This window comes from Bombus vancouverensis, chromosome 4, assembly GCF_051014615.1.
Source record: "Bombus vancouverensis nearcticus chromosome 4, iyBomVanc1_principal, whole genome shotgun sequence".
Lineage (NCBI taxonomy): Eukaryota > Metazoa > Arthropoda > Insecta > Hymenoptera > Apidae > Bombus > Bombus vancouverensis.
Window position 1 is genome coordinate 14,057,272 of NC_134914.1, and position 23,540 is coordinate 14,080,811.

Here is a 23,540-nt window from a genome sequence, read left to right on the forward strand (position 1 = left end):
TTACCTACAGAAACAATTGACAAGAGCTCTGTCTCGTAATTGCTAGCTACGTACAGTGCTCCCCGTAATTAACTAAATGGCAGAATATTTTGACACGAACGAAGCCGTACAACTACGTTCCAGCTAACAATCTCGTTCTTGCAAGAGAAAGGTGTCTCAGTGATTCGATGTTATTGGAATATAAAATGGAACAAAATTTATTCCCATTAATTCGAAGTATTAAAGATTTGAAAATTGTTCATTTCGACACAAATTGTTATATCGTTAATCACGAACGCGAATTACATTATGCGTGTAATTATTAACAAAAGATCGACAGATGTTTAAATCACATCGTAAGTTAAAAGACGATATTTCATTTATGAGAATTGTCAGATTTCTATTAATTTGCGTAATAGTGTTTACGTAGTTTTGCCAACTCGTGTTGTAACTGATTTAAACGCATTTCTCATTCAACATACAGCGTTGATCTTGCTGACACGTGGAACCCTTCGAACGATTATAAACAATCCTATTTGTTCGTGTTTAAACGATAACACGTAACTTTCATCGGGATAATTTGTGGTTAGCGTTAATTAATTATCGAAACGGAAGAAAACTATTTTCCTTAACATAGTATGATCACGTGGTTCGAAAGAGTGAGCATGATGGTAATTCTTTTAAACTGCATTACACTGGGAATGTACCAACCGTGCGTCGACGATCAGTGTGTGACAAACCGCTGTAAAATATTGCAAGTATGTATATTTATTTATCTCCCTACATATGAACATTTTTATAGCTACTTAAAATTTTTCATAATTTTAAAGATTTTAATATAGCCAGCTTCGAAGATAGCAAGCGAGTCTCTGTTGAAACATTGATTTCACTGTGCGCAGTAGATAGAGAACGTTAGAATCAGACTAGTTTAACATAGCTGAAACTACTGGAGTCTGTACAGTTCGGTGGAATCTGTCGAATCTACTTCAAATATTTGAACGTACTGCTTCTCTTTTCTCTCATGGAAATTAATATTTATAAAAGAATATATTGCAATATTATTCGAATCTTTCATAGTCGATTATAAATATTCGAGTCCGTATCCGAAGAGCACGATTAGCAATTAAAAAATTCAGCGATCGATTTCAAAGTTTTTCCCCTTTAATCGATTCAAAATTGTCCCCTTTAATCGATTGTGCGACCGAATACATATTTTTCCGGCCTGTTGGACATTGCGAAAACTATTCTTTATTCGATTGTTTACAAAATTTCGTAAACTTGTCATCCATTTTCGGTTATATTCGTGAACGTTTGTATGAAATTTACGATAAATGGTCGAAAGTCAAAAAAGCAAATATGGATTTGCCACGTTTTCCTTGCGTACTCTTCATACGTATCTGTGAAAGCCATTTGCAGCTATCGTTAATTACGAGTGATAATTGAAAAAAAAGAAAAAAAAAAGAAAAAAGCCAGAAAAGATATAATTGAATCTCGGTGGCCTTTATCTGCTCGTTTTCATTTGTCACGGTGCGGTGTTAAGCTCAGATTTACCTTGGCAAAAGGTTGCAATTACAATTCCGTGCGTCACGATTTATAGGTTGCTGCACTTTCGACTGCAGCTTGCGCGATGAAATCGCAACGCTCTTTCTCTTTCGCTGTTTTTATATCAGCGTGCGCGACTACGCTGAATAATTTTAATTAGTGATACGACTTAATTATCAAGCTATACAGAATATGCGTATAGAATTTACCCAGTTGTTAACCCGTTTTTCGCCTCGTTTCGGGTCAGCTCTGACATTCACGTGTATCCCATTGTTAATATCTGCTAATCTGCATACACCGCTCGACCATATATTACGGGAAAATGTTTTGTTATTTTACAAATGAATTTGAAGATATTCGGTATTACTGGAATCGAAAAATGCACGCGTGATTTCACCGAATCCAGCGATTAATCGTGAAAATGGATCAAAATTCTAAAAACCAATAAACGCTATTTCGAAGATTAAATTTCTATTATGCAATCCATAAATGAAAATTGAATTTTAATTTTGTTATCCTCCGGATTTCTGTTATTCCAATTCCATTTGTTTCGATCGTGAGAAAAGATCTTTAAACGTTTTAAGAATATCTTTCACATAACATTGAAACGACAAATCACGAATTCTCTCTCTCATTTTTTTCAAACGTAAAGAAAAATATTTCAACCCCTAAAGGCTACAGATCTTTCGCGTCTATTTTAAATTAAAAACTAAACAAGATCGAACAAATAGAATTAAATGTTTTATCGCTATTCGATGTTGTATAAAAAGGAGGAAAAATTATTGTCTGCGCTATCGGTTACAAATAACCACATCGCAACGCAATGATATTACAACAAACTTCGCGTGGCATTCGAACAAATTTCGCTTATCATAGCTTTCGAGAATCGATTACTAAGAAAGCAGGATTCGATAAAAAATCGTCGAACCGGTTTACGAGGCTTAAGAACGTTAATCTACACGTCTGAAGATTCAAATTAACGTCGGTATGAAAAACCAGCGAAACTATGTCCCTGCAGATTCTCCGGAAAACTTCGTGTCCCATTTTCGTCCTATCTTTGTTTTCTGGCTCGTGCCAGAAGAAAAATGAAAGGAAGAAAAAGAAGAGTCGCGAAGAAAGTTTCCTTCAAAGAGAAAAAAATGTCAAAGCACGAAAGTCTTGATGCAAGAGGCGATTGATTAATTGCACTGTTTGTCCTGCTTTCCACGTTTGGTTTCACACGTCAAAGAGAAAAGGGAAGCAAACGCGATTGAACAGTAGTCGGTGGTTCGACAGCTAATGCAACTTGCTGCTCTAGTGTCCTTGATCAATTACGCCCGATCGGGTTAAGCGTGTTGTCGTCTAATCGGCCAGCCTGGCTTTCTGGCTTACAGATGTTCGACGACATCATTTTCGCCTTCTTCGCCCTGGAGATGACGATCAAAATGGTCGCGATGGGCATCTACGGCAAAGGAACGTATCTCGCTGACTCCTGGAACAGATTGGACTTTTTCATAGTAGCGGCTGGGTGAGTGTTCGTCAATCCTCCGTCTGTAACTTTATCTTTGTTCGCGTCGTCTGTTCGCTGGGTCGTTCAAGTTCATGCCGATCTTTCTAGGTTGTCGTGTTTGCAACAATTTTTTCCAAAATTCTTGAATATTCCTTCAAGAATGCGAAATATCGTCCGACAGTTCCCATCGTTACGTTAATTTGATTTTTTTCGGAGCAAAGCAGAATTTAGACAAAAGTGTGGAAAGATTGAAAAATTAGTTAAAATCGCTGGTCGAAAACGACCCAGCGTGCGGATCGAGGGTTAATCGTCTCTTATTTCGCAGACTCGTATGCTCTTTCCTCGCGAATCACCTTCTGGAATGTACAGTCGCATTCCACGCGTAACACGGAACACGCCGCTGTTTCCGCATTTGTTGTTTCGTACACGACAGAATAATTCGAATATTCTATTCTTCCGGAATATGAACCATTTATCGTAGCTGGAAAATATCTGAGCAATCTCTCCTTAACGATAACATTTAATCAGATTTTTAGGAACTGAAAGGTTCCTGGTGGAATATGAAACCTGAAAGTCGCTAACAAGTAGAATGGTTCCGTGTCTGGACGAACAATACTCGGTGAAATTCCATTTACCTGGATCCACTGGAGGACAAACATACGTATAATTGGAGTTCATGCAGCGAGAATTGTCTCGCTGATTCGCTTCATGACCTGCCATTTCTCATTCGACTAATTAGAGTTCACACATATGTAGATAAGTGAACTCAATTAGCCGGAGTTCAATTACATCAGACGCTGCGTAAAATTTCCCTCTGATACGGTAGACCGCTATTTCCCTGAATCCTATCTATTACAACGAAATCTTATCTCGATGTTAGAGCTATCGTACCAATCTGAACGATTTCCGTATCCGATCTCTTATTTCGCCAATTATTGAAAACATGCAAATTGACAATATCAACGCTCACGCTGATTATCGTTGATCGCGATTAATCACGTTGCGTACAGCGTATTTAATTGCAACATATTTAATCACAAGTATCAACGTAATCTATAGTCCATTAAACTGCGGTTATTCTCGTAAGAAGCGACAGTCAGCGTAAAGAACCGCTCGACTACTTTACTCCGCGAACTCCAGTTGTGCGGAATTTTTGTCGCCGTGAGATTTAGATACGCCGAGTTGCATCGTAAATCTATTCAGACAGATTAGAATAGTTGCGCTATAGATCGACTTTTATAAGTCTCGTTGGCGAACGAGAGAGCAGCTTACGAACGAACGAAATAATGGAAACGAAATTGAATGGAAGAGCGAAGAAAGAGCAAGATACGAGAATAAGTTGGATATGGGGAATGAATAGAGTTGGCGTTTATTCGTGTGGAATTTTTATTTTGGTATAACGAACGAGCAAGTTGCGCGAAAGTTTCCCTTAATTCGGTGGTTGGTTCGAAGCTACGGAGGTCGGAACGTACTTCGTGGCAAGTTTTCCGTGAAATAAAGTTTCGCGGATTGAACGGTGTCACGCGGGTAAAGTTAATCGCACAGGTTCCATCGAGGTACTTAGGAGCTCGTGAAATTGATAAACCGCTAAACTCTTATTCGATTTTACGCGAGCCAGCCGTGTTTCCCAGTATCACGTTCATTCTGTTTTATAATTGAAAAGGTAGCTCGAAGGCAATGAAATATTTCCATTCTTCGATTATCCTTCAAATCGACTACGGCTTTTCGTTCTACGTAGGTTTTCCTTTCTTACAATTCTGAACGCAACGGACACGTAGAAACGCGTACGAGTCGGTGTGAAACATTTGGGGAATTCGTAGTTACGCGTGTTCATTTATAAATAAATTTACTTGGGATAAAATTCAATTACAAGAGGGGAGCACGTACAACACGTTGCTTTCAGCAATCTAATTTCATTTTCACCTAACATCGCAGAATTCTGATTGACGAATGCTTATTCAATCTCGAACGTTTTGAACGGATTCGGTCTGAATGGAATTTATATCTTCATTTTTGCCAACCTTGCCACCAGAGTTTACTAAATATTCGACAGAAAAACAACGCCTTGGCGTGGAATAAATATTTGCGATCGGAACGAAATGTTCGACAAAGAAGAAAAATTCTATGTTCGATTATTCTATTTCAGTGCTCTGGAATATTGTTTGAACGTGGAAAACATGAATTTATCGGCCATAAGGACTATAAGAGTCTTGAGACCTCTACGTGCCATCAACAGGATTCCAAGTGAGTATACAAAAATACAACTGGTTGTGTACGTTGAAAAACGCTGACTTTTACGATAAACAATTTTCATAATAGACGGCAAATATATAAATCGCGCGTACGTATATCCAAGCGAACCAACGTTCGCGACATTTATTTGCTTCGATCTTTCTGGCCAAAATTCTGATCGAATAAAATACACCGAATAAATTTATCCGTTTCAAAAAAAAAAAAAAAAAAAAAAAAAGAAATAAAAGAGAGAGAATATTTGTCGTTATACCGATCATGTGCAAGGTGAATCGGAATCCAAAGGCATAGGGTATTGCCGAGGGAAGATGGTTCTTCGTTCAAAAATAAGTCGGGAAAGAACAAATAAAGTTTTATCCTACGGAGCTTTGTTTACAAGAAAATTGATTCTCGTTGGAAGCGTGTGCAATCGAACATAAATTGGTCCCTAAGCTAATCCAAATCACCAGATAAAATTCTTTCCTTCTGTTTATCGCGTACCGCCATGAAGGGGAGTTTTTGTCGTAACGCGATTTGAATTTTAAAGGAGGGCCAAGAATTTCTTACTTACATATTCTTTTCTAACTCACTTGTAGTCGCTTCTCACGCCGTTTCTCGAACTTACATAACCGGTAGACGTTCATATTTATTTATAAACACTTGCATATTCATAAACGATCTATTTACGACGACTACCATCTTCCAAGTATTTAATTACAGGGAAAAATTCTAATTGATCGCGATAATAGGAAAATTAGTCGCAACAAAAATTCTCATTTCCCGCAATGGATTTGCCACGCTGAAAACTTTCGTTTCAAATTTCGATGTATTTTAACGCGGAGGATCGCCGTGTAACGCGGTCGCATTATTCGTTCGTACGCTACGTTTGCAGTTAATACACGCACCGATCGATCAATTTTTCCAAATTTACGAACTTGTTATATCCGGCGTCCGTTGAAAAATATTTGCCAGTGTTTTTCTTTTTTTTTCTTTTTTCCACTCAAGCACTCGACTCGTTTCTCTTTCGATACTCCTTACGTTGCAGCCGCGATTGCAGCTTCTTTAAATAAAATCGCGTGAAAAGAAGATCCGACGTTCTCTGTTCGATCGAATTTACATTTTTCTCGGCCCGCAACGATTATATATAGTAGGATATAGATGTAAGCTTAACATGAATGAACTTGAAAGAAGATTTATTCCTGAACGATCCAGATGAACAAATAATGAGCGGATCGATTTAGAACCGCGATACACTATATTTGAGTGTTCCGCCTGTAACAAGTCCTTCGCTTTTCTCGCCTCGTGATTTCCCACTTTTTCGCGCACATCTCTATTTAGCGCCGTATCCGGATGACATTATTCTTCCTCCAGTGACGTACAATGGCTCACGAAAGTATTTGAACGTTTATAGAAATCTTTCGCCGATATATTACATCGTCCGTGCGATATTAAACGTTTTGAAATTTCATTAGCGACGTAATCAGATACGACTGACGTATATAGAAGCTACAAGATATTAAAAATGAAGGTATCTGATATTATCGATATATAAAAAAAAAAAAAAGAAAAAACGAAAAGAAGCGAAAAGTATTAAAAATGGTCTCACCGAGTATCGAGATTTACCGATACAATGGACAATTGATCGTTGAAATGCCTTCACGATCTCGGCTAAAAGATATCTTGCAATAAATATAGCTTCTAGCCTACGTTTCCGGATTCGTTTCAAAATTGACCGATGTAATCGCGCTGATCTCACTACGATATCAACGAAATTTGAAAATCTCTCGCCTAAGCGCGATTACGTTTATAAAATCTTTCTTCGAGTCTTCGAATACTTTCCTGACTTGCTCTGTAAACAAAGAAATCCTGTATTTGTCACGCTGTCGGTGAAACTAGACGACACGATTGCGCCGCAATCATAGCGAACAGCCGAGACTTGTTTTAAAAGGAGACTCGAGTGTCGCTGTTCTTGCCACTATTTCGTCTTTCTTTTTCCAACAGGTATGCGGATACTAGTGATGCTTTTACTCGACACTCTTCCTATGCTGGGCAACGTGCTGCTGCTGTGCTTCTTCGTCTTCTTTATATTCGGTATCGTTGGCGTGCAACTGTGGGAGGGCATCCTGCGTCAACGTTGTTTCCTGAAGGCTTTACCCAACGTCAAATATCCCGAGTAAGTCTCAAACCGAACGATACGTCTTCTGTCGTTCGTTCATTTATTGGTTTTTCTCTACGTACATATATGCGTTTCTGAGACGATCAGAGTTCGTCTGGTTCGTTTATTATTACGCTTAAACTCGCATCGATTCCGCATTTTCTTCTCTATTCTCTTTTCCCTCCCTCTCACTCTCTCTCTCTCTCTTATCCTCTTGCTCTCTCTCTCTCTCTCTTACCCTCTCTATCTTACTGTTTCACTCTGACTTTCGTCTTTGTCTTGCTTCTACCACCTCGCTTCTCTCTTTTTGATCCGCTCTTTCTTGCTTCCCCCACGTAATCGTCGAGAGTCAACGTTTAACACGCGGCGTACGCTAGGCTGCATTGCGTTTGAGATAAACGTCGGCCATACTCTATTTCCAGAAGATGGTGCAATACACGAACGCACGTCTGGATAAGTATTAACTCAGCCATCGGACGCGCACGCGTGCATTTCCAATTGCTGTCTGCGAATCAGCTGTTTTGCGCTTTCATCTTTTTTCCCCACGTATATTTGCCACACGAATTTCCACGCTTTGACAAGCGTAATCACGAAACTCGCCGACATCTTTCGTTTTTATTCGTGTTTCACAAACTTTTCGCAATTGCAGATCGACGCGTCTCGCTCGTCAACGTCCTTTAACTTAACATACGCGTTCTCTGTGTGTCAATTTCGATTGGAAATATCCTATTCGTCGACCAGTTTCTACGACGCCGATGACAGTTCCGTAAAGTTTGACTGAGAGACGCAAAGCGATCGATGAACGTCGACCACTTTGCGAATATTTTTCTTCGACCTTGTTTTATTCCCGGTTTAAACAGCGTCGCGTATAGTTAGGGAATTTCCGTGACCGGTGTGTGCCCTACTTTATAGCGAATCACGAGCTTCTCGCGAAGAATCCCGCGCCGCTTCCGCGTTACATAGCCGACATCGTTCGTTATCAGATATTTTACATCCACCTCTTCACGCTCATTTATTTTCGGCTTTACGTATACCGATATCCATTCGCTTGATGATTTTCACATGGCACTTCACGGAAACTCGCGTCGGCGATCTTCCAGTGCTAAGGGTCAACGTTACTCTTTTCTAAAATGCACGCTGAAACGTATGTATAGCGGTTCGTCAAGGTATTCCAATGTTCGTGCGATCATTTTATAAATATAGTACCTGTGCGTTATGTAACACTTTGAAAATTTAACGTAGCACCGCGATCACGCGTACCATAAGTACCGCGACTACGTTGAGCGAATTTGAAATTTGAAAATGCGTAAAAGCCGACGATATAGACGATGATACGAAGCCGTGGTATCTAGCGTAGTCATCTTCGACGCTAATTAAGCGTTTCGGACTGTCGTTCGTTTTATATACGAATTTTTTTACCAAGTATAAATCTGCAGTAAATATCTTGTAACTTCTATGCAGATTTTCAGATTGGTATGAGATTTCACCAGTATCACCATAACAGTTGCGTTTCGTTGCAGCGTCGATGAAATTGCGGAAATAAAACACGTAATATATGGACGCGATATGTAGCACATTTACGTGCAACGTGTAAATTTTTAGATCGCTTTCAAGTTTCATGTTTGCGATAAATATCTTCTTTGATACGATCACGATCATCCAGTCTCGTTACGATGTCAATGAAAATGATATCGTACGTACGACGTACATGTAGCAGATTTTAATATAAAATACGTTTGATATATCGGGTTGGCAACTGAGTGATCACGGATTTTGTCAATACCATCTAATTGCCAACGCGATAATACATAGAACGACGTGTTTCAAAGTGTTTCGTGCAACGAATACGGTACATCCAGGAAAGATTTGCGCAAAAAATGATTTGGATACTCGCGTTTATTTGGAAGCATTCTCTCCATCTGGATATTATTTCGCCATGTGATTTTCGGCCAAAGTCAATTTTGGATTTAGGAAAAACATACAAGATACTTTTCTTCGCATGCCCTTAGCACTGAAGCTTTCGCCGTCTGATAGTTCCATTAAATGAGAAAGAAAAAGAAAAAAGAAAGGATGTGCTGAAAAGCTTGATACGGACAACGGACGCGTACGTATATACGTGAGTGCATCCTCTTTCTAAAAGAATATTTCAGTACGGTTCGTTTTCACGCAGTATGCTGAAGATGCATGGCGATATACATATAGCTCGAGTTGTCGTGGCAAGGTATCGCTTCGAGTAAATTGAAGTTCTCTCTCCGCTGCGATTTCTTTCTTCGCTCGTTCTTTCCGCACCTCTTCTCTCACACGATATATATACAGGGTGATTTGTAAATACACGTCCATGCTTTAAGTGAGGATGAAAATTGGCAGCATTAAAATAAATAAATAAATAAAAAAGCATCGTGTGAACGTACATGCCAAGTATTTGAATTTTCCAGTTACGGATGATCGAATAAAATGTTCAAAACGTCTGCTTCGTATCTCAATGCGCGTGCATACTGCGCGCTTTATCGTTGCCTGTACACACACGCGCACAGCCAATTTTTACTTCATCTATATAAAGTTTCGAATTTTTATCTTTCCGCCTTCGGAATAATAATGAACCTGCACGAGTGCGTAGGATATCGACCGACCGTGGTTCTACTCGATTCAAATCGATCGGTATTGCTCGTCAGCTTTAGGTCACGAGAAACGTCGTTTCGGCTACAGCGGCGGACGAAAAAAAGTTTATAAACTAAGAGGCGCGTGAGGTCGACGTAATTTTCCAAAATGGATTCGCGTCTAAGTAACGTAAACGAATCAGCACGATATATAGCATAGAATAGATGTCTGTTACCAATACAGTCAATCGTTTTTAATACAAAAGTTATTAAAATTCATAGCGTATCAATTTTAAATTTCCTTTTCTTCGCTATTGTATGTTATATACGGTCGATGATAAAACATGTACGGTTGCGCGTGCCGAGGCAAATATTTTTCTCTTTTATTTCACTCTCACGTTATTTACAATCTCAGCGTACAGGCTAGCGAGTAAATGTATCGCGGAGATTTCGCGTAACCGAGATTCGACATGGTCCAACGATAATACCAGAGGCGGACACTTACAACATAGTTCGAATAATCCTCAACTGGAAAACTAAGATACGTAGAATACATCGTCACGTTCGTACGACGTTCTCTGTTTATTTCCATGTGCACGCTCAGCCCCTGAAGAATGGACACCACGCATTCACGAATCACCTTGTACTCTTCTTTCTTCACCCTTCTTCTCTGTGTCTCTGTACGCCCCTCCCCCTCCCCTCTACTTTTCAACTTGATTCCTATTCATAGATGTATTTTCCGATATATAGTATATCCATAGGAATCACGTAGTTTAGAACGAAAGGTTTTCGATTCGTTAAAATCCGGACGACGAGAATGCAGGTTGGAGAATTTGCCGATCGAAAAAGAGAGAAATTTTCGGCTCGTATTATATTTCGTGCATGTCCCCGAGCCATAAAAGCGGGATTCATTTATTCGTACATACGATACGTATATGTCGGTGGCTGGACGAGAAACAGGGGGAATTGCTAATGAACGGGCAAACTATTTAAAACGGACCTCAACACACGCGCTCGTCGAGGTTACAGTTAAATGTTTTATAACCGCTTTCGCGCGTTTCACTCCCGTGTTTAAACGGTTTTTATATCGGGCCATTTTTCGCGTTACAACTACTGCTTTATACAGAGTGGTGAATAATGGCAAGGTTATGGTCGTGGTTATCCTTTGATCGAGAACCTTTACTTCTGTTTAATTATTATTACGATGGAAAAATATCATCGTTGTTTTAAATACGTGTTTCGATCGATCAGCGAAATTAATCTTCGTACAAGTTGAAAGAATATTTATGTTCTATCGAAGACCAGGTGACTAGGTTATGTCGGCGTAGCAGAAACTTGACAATGATATGCTCTGTAGGGAGATAGCAGCAACTGGGTCAGGTTGTATCTGTGTTGCGAGTCAATTTAGGAAGAAGTACAGGGAAATTGTCTGCTGCTTAACAAGATCTATCATCCTGTGGCACAAGAGTAATTATCTGAAAATTATTAACACGATAGTGGGAATAATAATACCGCGTATATGTGAAGTAAAAGATGTCGTTGAATATTGCAAAATTTTCTCCTATAAGCTTTCTTTTTTTATTTTTAATTAGACATATTCAGTTCGTTTCGTTTGCTACGATTATGCTGTATTTTAGGTGTAAAGTTACGTCAGAGTAGCGATAAATAGTAAGGACAACGATTTATGTAGCAAACAGTTATTTAGTAAAAGCAACGCATACCGTGTAACCGCTCGAATAAATCTGTCTGTCATTCTGCAGCCGAATTATGAATACAAAATGTGACAATCAATCGAAATGACGAATAACTCTGGTCTCCCACGTTAATTTATCGGAAACGGAGTTGAGCTTTATTCAAATTCTTTTTCCATGAATATTTATGCGAGATGGTTATTTAAATGAATCTTTCGCGGTTCTTCCACTCTTTCTGATAATAATTATTCGTTGTTTGTAACGAGTTATTCTAAATACCTATCGGGATAATTTATTAGAGTAATCAATTCCAAAATTATAGAAACAGTAGCGAAGGACGATATTTCACACTTTCATTTTCAAGCGACGAGCGATAGGCACGGTACTATGCGAATAAATTTCTGTTTGATTCGACTAAAAGCTACTTTTATTCGGTTATAATCGGATAGGATTAAGTTCGACTTCGATCGATACAGACGAAAGGCTCTTAACGTATCGCCACTTTTACAGTCGATAATTGAACGCATTTTTCTAAATGGCGCATTACCTACACAAATAAATTCCTATTTGGATAAGAAATTTATTTTTATTCGATAATACAGCTAAAATAAGGTCGATCTCGATGGTCGTTTCTAGCTAAACATTTCCATATAGCGAGAAAATATCGTAGCAGAGTATCGTTGCATGATAATATTGCTAATTCGATTAGAATTCGAATAGATGGCATACCATTCGTAGAAAAATGCTGATAATATTCGATACTTGATATTTCAATCTACGTTCGACACGTGGCTTTAACCATTGAATAAGACGAAGTTTTTCGACCTTGTCTCGCCGCTCTGTATAAAGTATCCTGCCATGTAGAAAATAATATACATTGTAGAATAATATCACAGAATAATATTTTATTACAGAATCTCTTTTTAAAAAGGAAAATCGTGTCCGAGTGAAATAAATTGCGTTAAAATCAACTTTCATCGAGTCGTCAGTGAATTTCTCATTTAGTACGTAATCGACTTAACGAAATATCTTTGACTTTTGTTTCAATAGTAGCGATACCAGCCTAGCGGAGACAGGAAAAGCGAAGATCGATCAAAAGATCGATCGTTCTATTTTTTCCCCCTCTCTTTGTCCCATAAGCAAAAAGAACAAGATAGAAAATGACAAGAAAAAGATAGAAAAGAAAGCTAGACATTAGACGTAAGTACATGACCACCTTAGGGGGCAGTGACAGGCTATTGTTTCGCTGTTGCAGGTTACTCTCGGACGAGTACTCGGTTCGATCACGCATTTAGTAAGCTCTAGTAGAGAACAATGTGCTATGCATAATATATCTATATACATATCTAAATCTATATAAATCACATAATATGCATAGGCGTGCATCCATGTGTGCATATATGTATATACATGCATACGTCACGTGCATATGTATATATTTATCTCTCTGTTTGTTCTTGATCACGGTACGAGTGTACAAATGTATTTATAGTGTGTACCAAGCATAGAGCATGCCACCTTGTCCAGAGGTGAATAAAATACTATTTCGAATTTCGAAAGTAATAAAAAGATAATGAACATTCAACGGATGCTACAGTTATCTACCTAACCGTCCATAAATCACCGGTCACTCATAACGCGATACACATAGAAACGTTTCGTGCTATACTTGCAACGTTTTATCGTAAATTCAGCGTTCTTCCTAAAAATGTATTAATCGATTCTCGTTGTTGTTGCTATGCCATACGGCGTAATACCGGAACGTTACGTACGTAATTTTTATTCCATCGAAAAGGATCGAAATTTTTGAGAGACTTTAATCACGGATGCTATTTCGATTGCTCGTTAAATTTGCCGCGAACGTGGTCCGATATTTATTAGGCGACGCAAGCGTTCAACGATAATTACGTTTGAAAATAAACAAGTAATCCGAGTGACTTATGGACGGGACTGCGAATGCACGTTCAAACTGATCCAATGAACGGAAGATTAATAAAGAACGAGGACCTCTTGAAGCACAGAGCGGCACAGAAGCTATTTCGAAACGGTATTTTACCCGTCTCTGCGTCTCTAATCTGTCGTGTACCGTCGTTTTGTATACTCGTGTCATAACCCGACGCTGCGGTTACCGCAGTATCCGGCCATTGTGTACATATATGTCGTTTGCAACGTACGCAGCTTGGAACGTACGACACGAATGTGAACGATCTTAACTTTTACTATGAAAATTACTATATATGTGTACCTACATACTTATACATTTATTATATTATATACTTCGCACAAAGTGTCGAGCTCGATTGTCTTTCCTTCTTCGTGTCTGAGAACGCGGCGTACTTTCGAAACTTTATTTCAAGATTCTTCCTTTCTTTCAGTGCACGAAAAGAAGATCGATGTTCTCTCTCCTCTCTCCTCTTGGTCTCGATATCTGCCATCGCTCTGACACACACATCCCCAAACATCCTCATTCCGCTTCTTCCATCCCTTTCACCTTCCCATCTGGTTGTCTATCTCTATAGATCTGTCTACGTCTCTCCTAGGCTTCCGCTCTCCATCTCGAGAGTTTAATTAACACGATGAAACGATATCTCCGTACAACTCCTATACTCATTGTTATTACAATTGTACGAGATCTGCGTGATGTCGCCTGCCGTCTCCCAACTTGTTATTCACTGCAGAACATCGGCCAGAGAGTTTTCCCCCCTTCTCAGTCTGTTTTTCTCTCTCGCGTTCGCTCTTACTCCAGCCGCGTACGTATATTCCAAATCCCATTTATTTTCCTAGCGCTTTGTTCCCGTCGTCCTCTGTGTTCTCGCTGGTCATTCAACCACCGAACAATAGCAAACGGCCGTTGAGAGAGTAGGATGAAGTTTATTTGAAAAGATCCAGTTCTGCTTCGAGACTTCCGCGGCCCGTACACGCTTTCCAATATGTATAATTTTCGCGGGAAACGCCGCTTTCCCATCCGTTCTGCCCACTTTCACTCGCTCCTCGATTCACACCGTTTAAGCTGCTCCTCGTGCTTTAGGTACACCAACGAGCCTCTTCTCTTCCCGCAGCTCCAAATCCATCCCGGAGCTAATTAAGCAGCCCGATCTACTACCACTGTCTCTCTATCTTTCTCTTTCCTCACCCTGGTTTACGTAGCAGCTATTTTGAATCGTTTATCGACTTCTGCACCGGCTACGTGTTACGTATGTACGCGTAGTATACATACTTTTCGGCTTGCCGCCGCGCCGCGCCGCGCCGCGCCGCGCCGCGCAGCACCGTATTCCCAGCCGCCGCGCCATCCAGCTTCAGCGAAGCTTTTAGATCGGGGTGCAAGCGAGCGCACGTACGGCGTGTTCCATGTACGGCATGTTTCTTCAGGCTGCGGTTTCATTGGATGCGTAGTCGGACGTGAAACTTGACCGACGCGACGCGACGCGCGCCGCCAACAAACGTCCCTTTGTGCGTCACGCGTACCGTGTCGCTAGTCCTTTGTACTTCACCGTCACGACGATGGAATCGTACGGACGTCGTTTCTTGCGTCGTTTTCCTTCGTATAAATATTCGTCATTTTTTTCTGGTCGATTCGAAATGCTGCGGTTTCAGTGGAATCTACAAAGATGCGACGAAGATTTTTCAATCGCAAAGAATTGATCGGATGTACACGCCAGCTCGAAGGTTTTGGTAGATTTTATCACGTTTGCTTGTAAACGGAGAAAGAATCGAGTAATTAATACAATTAATTATATAATCGTAAATAAGTAATTGGAATTAAGTTAAAAATGGAATAAAGGTATTTTACTAAGAATTTTAATAAATTGCTCGTGCAAATTAAGGTTTGTAATTGAAATCGGATAACGAAGTTGTGCTAAGAATAAAAGATGTCCTAAGACTTTTGAGCCGCGGTAGGTAGATATATTTGGTCGTGAAAGCTACAGCCACGCAATAACACGATTCTTGGAAAATAACGTTGGTGTAACGTCGAGGAAATCTTAGTTTGTCTTTCCCTTGGTATCTTCGAAACGTACGCGTTTGTCTGTTTTTAATCGGCGAGTTATAAATTGATAGGTTCAAGGAGCAACAGAATGTCTAGGCAGAAATTCTCTTCAACATTTCCGTTCAGTTGTTACAGTTTCTTCGTAACATAAATCGGAAGCCACATCGATAAACTTCGTAAATTGAAAATTACAGAGGAAAAAAGAAAACACGATCATCGTGTTACAAATGTTATTTTTTAATTTCATCTTACAACTCTATATCGTTGTTCGTATTATTTTAGTCTTATCTTATGATAAACCAATTTGTGGAAGTAAGTTACTTCTTGTTCCGGAATCGAACATCGATCGTGTATTTGTTTAAATTGAGATTAAAAAAATTAACAAAATTTAGAGTCGCGATCGATCGGATTTCTACGCGGTTCGTGTCTCGATGCTTGTTAGTTGTTGCCAATTAATTTGTCGATCAAAGCTGGTCTTTGTTTTATCAAATCAAACGAATCTTTACTTTATTCGGCTAAATATAATACGAGTAGATCGAAATATCTTCGTTGCGTCGACAAAGGGAAGAGCTACCTCTGGTTGCGAATAGCAGTGCGTAAAACCAAGGCACGTGATAAAAGTCTAGAAACGGTTCTTACTAGTGAGCGTGAGTTCACAGTAGTTCATAGTAGCAGATATATTTACTCTTCCCCGTACGTGTGTAATTATTAAACTTCCGCAACGAGTTCGCTCGTCTCACTCAACGAGTGGCCATTTTTAAACAATACGTTCTCGTTTTCCCCAGCCGATAGGCAAATATCGATCGATGTAATAAACATTTACCGCCAGATATGTACATCGCTATGCAATAGCATTTCGCTTATCCAATATTTCACAAAGAAAAAGAAACACGTTGATATCGAATGGTCGATTTAAATTCAAATACGATTGAAACAATGGGATATACGAAAAATACTAGAAATGGTTAAACTTAAAATCCCTAGATATTACTAAAAATCTAGAGAAACTTCCGAGAGCAACGTCACGCTCTTCCGATCGATTCCGCGCACCTCAGAGATTTCAACGCGAACAAATATATTATTTATAAAATATGTAATGTTTATTTTAGGTGTAGTTTCCAAACGCCCGTGAAGCTGTATATGTAGTGGCTAGCACGATCGTACGGTCACGCAAGAACAATCTCTACGCACCCGCACACTTACGCATTCAATGCAACGACAGCCTCGTTACACGTTCGATTAGCTGCCCCTTACCTTTTTTTTTTTATTCTTATTTCATTTTTTTCCTTTTTTTTTATGAAAAGCACGTTCAGCACCATCACGAGCATACAGCGAGCACATAACGTAGCTGTGCAATGTCTTGGGTCTGGAACACGTGCATTAAGGTTAGCCCGATGGGTGCACGTGCGCCATTGCGGATGCAAAATCGTTCGATGCGTTATCGTGTTAGCGAAAGATCGGTGCTTAAGGGAGTATTTCCATTTGGTGGCTTGGAAAGCCTGACCTTTCCTTATTTTATACCCTTAAAGTTCAAAGTTTTCAAAATATCCTTGCTAAATTGCTCGTTTCTAATTTAATTTCTAATTTTTCAGCAATTTCCACGATAGTTCCCCAAGCTTTCTTTCCAGTAATACTTCACTTACAGATAAACGATATGATATTCTATTCTTGTTTTTATCCATACGATATTTCTTCAGAAAGAATCGTTCAATTGCTTTCGAAATTCATAAACTCGTGGAGTACACGTGTTGCTGATTTCCGACGCGTAATCAGCGCGCTATAATTTTCACGCTTTTCGCTCGTCTATCAGCAGTCTAAAGTTCCTTAAAATTCCAGATATCGATCGATTTCTATTTATATCTGCTTCGGATTAAACTTTCGCCTTTACTTTTCAATCTTTGCGCGCTCAATCTCGCGGAGAGAAGATTGTTTTTTTTCTTTTTGGAAATACGCGACAAAAAAGCTCGGATATATGCCGATTATGAATATAAAGGTATTAGTATAATACGGGGAAAATGTTTTTCTACGTGGAAACGCGAGTAACCAAATTATAAAACGAACGATACAGAAAGAACGGATTATTCAAATTTATCGTAAGCGATATCGGAAATTTCAAAGCCTCGCAAATTACTCTTTTTGCCTTCTGAAATTTTCCAATAATTTCTCTCGCGGGTCGAAAGATCGACTGCCTTTAATGGAAATACTCCTTTAACATGTTCTAGAACGTTAGACTCTCGTTTTCAAATAGCGACACTGGTTTTTGCATGGTGCAACAACTTGGCCAGAAAACAGAAACGTAGGACGAATCGCCCACCGATATATTCGCCTAAACGATATTTCATGAGGTTTATAACGCTGTTAATAATTTCGCTTTAGGCGAGCGGCCCCGAATAAATTCGAGGATTTCCAGTTTATGTCGCGTGTTTTCGCATGCTGTTCTCTATGATTTACTTGGAGGGACGCGATATTGATCTAACTAGCGCGTACCGGTTGGTTCGAACGTGTGCCCTGCCGCTGAAATTTAAAATGACAATTGAATTATTACAGAGTGTTTCAGTTGCGATACGATGATCGATGCCTCTAATATGTTTAATCCGCGCGGTGACGATGCCACCGTATGATTCGATGCATCGACAGAATTTGAATTTACTGGAAATTCGTATCGATGTCGATTAATTTCGCATAACTCGCCGTGGAAACGCGTTAATTGGCCGATTTTCTATTTATACGCTTGTCGTTGTCGTTGTCGTACGTGTAACATGGAAAATAATCCACGCGAACGTGTATATTAAACGTTACGTTAAATAAATTATTAAATTAATTTCAATCGATAAATAGATTTTTTCGCGAGAAACGACAAATTGTGTACTTCGAATGGGAATCAAATGGAATTGTTTGATACGACAAATATAATTGTTCGGTAAATTCGAGCTGTTAAATATTTTTTTTTTTGTTTTATACCATTTACCGAGTCACGAACAACCATTCGACGTTAAATGTTTTCAACGATATTCCCGATGCTTGCAGGTACGTTTTTACGTTCGGATATTTATTAATTTGCTAATCAAATTGATCGAACGTTATCGTCGTCTCGACGTTGCAGCGCTGTGATACGATCGACGAACCAAACAAAGTAACATTATTTCGTACGAGTAAATAAAAATGCTGTAGGTGAAAGCGAAACGTGGAATTTATTTATATTCGTGAAAATTACGAATTCGTCAAGATCGATTCGATCAAATTTCCGATGTCCTTGAATGTTACTGTCTGTTTGCCAATGCCACTGTTCAGCGCGTATACAGGGTGGTTGGTAACTGGTGGTACAAGCGGAAAGGGGGTGATTCTACGCGAAAAAAGAAGTCGAAAATATAGAATAAAATTTTTGTTTTAATTTTTTTTTTTAATTTTTCCATCGAAACAACGATCTACAGTGAGATCCGTTGTAACGAGACGCGATAAATTGCACGCGTACCGAGCGAAAATTCAAAGTCGATTTTCTCGAAAACAAAGCCTCGAACGAAAAATTTTCATTCTATATTTTCGGCTTCTTTTTTCGCGTAGAATCACCCCCTTTCCGCTTGTACCACCAGTTACCAACCACCCAGTATATTTCGTTCAAATTATACGTTGCTGCTAAAAGTAAGGAAAAAGAAACTACCTTCACCTTTTCGTTAAATTAAAGCGTAAATAAAAATGAAAATAAATATAACGCTTGGTCCGTGAATATGGATGCGATGCTCCAAGTAAAACCATTAGAATTATTACGTAATAAAGTAGCTTTATACATTTGGGTCAATTATCGCTACCAAATAAATATCGTTTTGAAGTTTATAGACTGAAACAGCTTCGTATCTCGTATCGAATTTTAAACTTATCGTCGGTCCTTGTAAACGTTACTTTAACAAGTTTTATGCAAAGATTTTTGTGGTAAAACGTTGAATTCGTCAAAAATTTGCAGTCGTTTAAAAAAGGTAACGTGATACGTAATTTTAGTAGATTTCTAAAATCTAGTATTCCTGACTTTACAATGGAGATATATATATATATATATATATAAAGAAGTGGAATTTTAATCAGCTTAATCAATTTAACGTCGCTTACAACGCATAAGCGAGACCATAAAGCAAGTTTAAACACCTTATAAAAATATTTTCTACATCGTATTATACTTGTGTCCATTTATGTAACAATGTTTACGTCACGATGTTATTTATGCAACAATAATCAAGAGTCGTTAGTTGATTTTGCAATAAATAAATACCGTAATGGCCGTGTAAATAGTTTAAAGAGGAAGAGCTTGAATTTTGAAGAGAAAAAGCTTGGAGATTATCCAAAAGATGGCCACGGAGATACGAGCAGAAAATTCAGCAGAAATTCCAACTACGAACTGCGATTCGACCGAATCTGTAAATTATTAACAACTTCGTATTTGACAATCTATAAGATTACATAAAGCGACATGAATTTCTAGCTGTTGGTAGTTTATTCAATTTTAATCAAAAAATATATTATTTAGGATTTGGCTGGACTGATGTCGCGTTGTCACACCCGTCAAACCATAATTCTGCAAATGTTGTTTTTCAACTGTTCTCAAAGGACACCGAGGAGGAAGAAAACGAGGAAGTTGCTTACACGAGTTTCTTATCGATTTCCCATTTCTTCCCGAGTGAAAACACGAAACGAAAATGAAACGGTGCTCTTAAGATGCGATTTTTAATAAATTCCCATAGCGTAGAAACATGAAATTCCAACGCTGGTATACTATGAGTAGAATTTCATGCAGATGAAGGGTAGGAAATTTCTCCGACATCAAATTTACAGCCTCGCGAATAATCATTCCGAATGGTAAATTTATAGAATCGATGTATTTTCGCAACACATGTATCAAGTACCGTCGGTCTAATAAAAATCATAGAATCCTATAAAGCAAGTTGTATCGTAGGTTACTTCGACTTTTGGATTTACAACGTCGCGAAGATATATTTCACGTGGCGAATTTATACGATGATATTTAATTCATTGACCTTTTAAATTCTACTGTCGTCCACGGATCAAAAATTTCGTAAATCACGGCTGTCGTCCAACAGCGATATTATGGTTTTCAGGAAATTTCATAGGTGGAAATTAACGACGAATCCGTTTTACGATTATTTCATATTATAATTTTATACACCACGTAAATAATTCTAATTTTCTGTTTACGCTGTCATTTTCTTTTCTACCAGATAAATATTTGTATTCGTGTTATACGCTCACGTATTTATGTATCTCAATGTTAACCAAATTTCAGTCAACTAATTGACACGCGTTATAATGATAATAATATTGTATTTTTCTCACCAATTTTGTTTTTTTTTTTTTGTTTTACCTTTTTGCGATAGTAAGCTACGAAAAGGTACGCGTGCTTAAAGGATTAAATATATTTATATATTTCAATGAACTTAGAGTCGATAAAGATGATGAAATTGTACGAAGGCAATTAGTACTTATAATATTATTAATTCTAACATCTCAAACGAAAGCAACGCTGGTATTCTCCTCTGTTAAGTATTTCGAAAATCTTCAAGCGGATAAGGATCGCCAAATCCTGTAAAGACAAGTTGAGTCGTGGGAGATTATTTCGTCCTTTAGACCCTTTCGAGGCAAACTTGTTTCAGGAAATTTAAATAACCGAGAACTGGGGATTAAAATTACATCGGACAACGAATATAAAACGGTTAGGAGACCGGATGAATTAAAGATAATCTGACCACTGGAACTTTAAAAAACAATCCATTTGGCAGCGAGAATTGGCCCGAGGGTAAAGAAGGGATTTTCTGAAAGTGTTAAAAAAGCGGACGTATCCTTCGAAACTTGCAAATGAGTTGAAGATTCCATCGAATCTGTGACGTAGTTTATACAGGGTGGTTGGTAACTGGTGGTTAATTTTTTTTTTTTTTTAATTTTTCCATCGAGACAACGATCTACAGTGAGATCCGTTATAACGTACCGCACGCGTACCGAGCGAAAATTCAAAATCGATTTTCTCGGAAACAAAGCCTCGAACGAAAAATTTTTATTCTATATTTTCCACTTCTTTTTTCGCGTAGAATCATCCCCTTTCCGCTTGTACCACCAGTTACCAACCACCCTGTATATTAAATATTCTGTAGTTTCTATGTAACGTTTTCAGATTCGTTTCGAGTACCAATCTAACGATGACAGTCACGTTCCACTACAGTGATAACGAAGTTTCATTTGGAATTTGCTTAAAAAATTGCCCAGTATAATCACCACAGTTTTATTTAATACGTACATTAACACACGTATTAAGGTTCGTTCAAAATTGCACGTATAACGTAACCTTAAAATTTGCCGCATAATATAATTACAAATACGACAATCGTGTTTCTCTATATTACTCGTGAAATTTCAGAACGTTTCGTGCAATACGTACGATATGCGTTTCAATATTCGTTCAACATCTTACCACTTTACCGACCGATAGTCGATTAATCGGTTCTTTGTCGCCGACGCTTACCGACCGATAGCCTACTAATCGGCCTTTTGTCGCCGACAATCTTTCTCATTATTTGAATAATAATTTGTTATTTAGTACTAAGGTATCTTGCTCAGTTGCGTCAGTTGCGTTGTTTTGTAAGCTCCCACAGTTTTATACCAATTTGAAAAACTTACTAAACCGAAACAGTGCCGGCGCCAGGGAGAATCAGCGCCTGAGCTACCGATGGACGTGCGTATGCTGTTGAACCGCTAGCGGTCAGTAAAGTGTTACCAACGCGATTATCGCAGTAGCGTTTCGATGAAATTTCAAAATTCTCCACATACGCAGTACGCGTGATATATCGAAGAAAATGTTACGGTACAAAGTTAGCGAGCAAAGGTTGCGAGGGTACGTTCAAAAAATCCTAGAAGCCATCGTATTTGACGCTTATAGAAAATCCCATCTTAAATCGTCCCGGAGGAGAATCCAAAGAAAAGAGAAAAAATGTTATGGGGATGTAGGAAAAAGGTTGTGTCGTATCGACGGGATGCTTACCGGTACAAACAACGGCTGACGATGGCCGCCATACCTCGGTCGTAACAAGCGGTATACAAATAGCGAGGGGTCGGTATCGGGCGTGTCTCTATTAAACGGTTTTTGTCGCGGTGCTCGACATTGTTTTAGTGGCCGTGTTACTTCACACGATGAAAATTGAATAGCAGCCCGATAAGAGGCAGCCCTCGAAGCCGAAGAAGAGTGCATTTACTTTCTTGCATCTAGCAGGTGACACTGGAGCGGGCCGTACTTACACGGGCGTTATCGGTTTTCTTTCTTATCGTTTTATCCCGATACAAAACGCCAACTTGCGTGCACGCAAACTCGATACTCGCTTCTGCCTTTGTTTCTCTTGCGTTTCTATTTTCTCTTCTGTTCTTCTTTTCTTTTACTCTTTATATATATATATATATTATACATAATCTCTTATCGTCGATTATTGCACATATCTACAACATATTATATATGGGCCTAATTACACACGAGCGCGCGCGCGCGCGTACGTGTCTTGCGTATCGTATATTGTATATTATAGGTATATGTCTACGTGCAGCGTTTTAGATCGCGAGATCGATAAAGGAGGCAGCGGTGTGGCCGATGGAAGGAATATTTTTTGAGCGATTAACGTAAATAGTCGTTCGTGAACGTTGCCATAGTTTGGGAATCGTTGATCAATGGTATAATAATAGCTTTAATAAAAGCTTTCTACGCGATCATTTGTTTGAAATTGTTCGCGAAAATCGCACGAGAATAAGGAATTAAGAGAAGTGTCTATCGGCTCGACAAGTTTGCGACCAATTCGCGGTAAGTTCAATAGGAGACTGTAGAGGTTAGAAA

The 23,540-nt window shown here is 38.8% G+C and overlaps 1 protein-coding gene across 2 annotated transcripts in view; it reads left to right on the forward strand.

Moving 5' to 3' along the window:
• The window catches only part of Ca-alpha1T (Ca[2+]-channel protein alpha[[1]] subunit T), a 110,187-nt gene that overhangs the window by 30,040 nt on the left and 56,607 nt on the right, over nt 1–23,540 (forward strand). For both annotated transcript variants that reach the window (XM_076618124.1, XM_076618125.1), the window contains exons 2-5: nt 625–737; nt 2,895–3,028; nt 5,157–5,254; nt 7,241–7,412. In XM_076618124.1, coding sequence (XP_076474239.1) covers nt 625–737; nt 2,895–3,028; nt 5,157–5,254; nt 7,241–7,412 — 517 coding nt within the window. The remainder of the gene's footprint in view (nt 1–624; nt 738–2,894; nt 3,029–5,156; nt 5,255–7,240; nt 7,413–23,540) is intronic.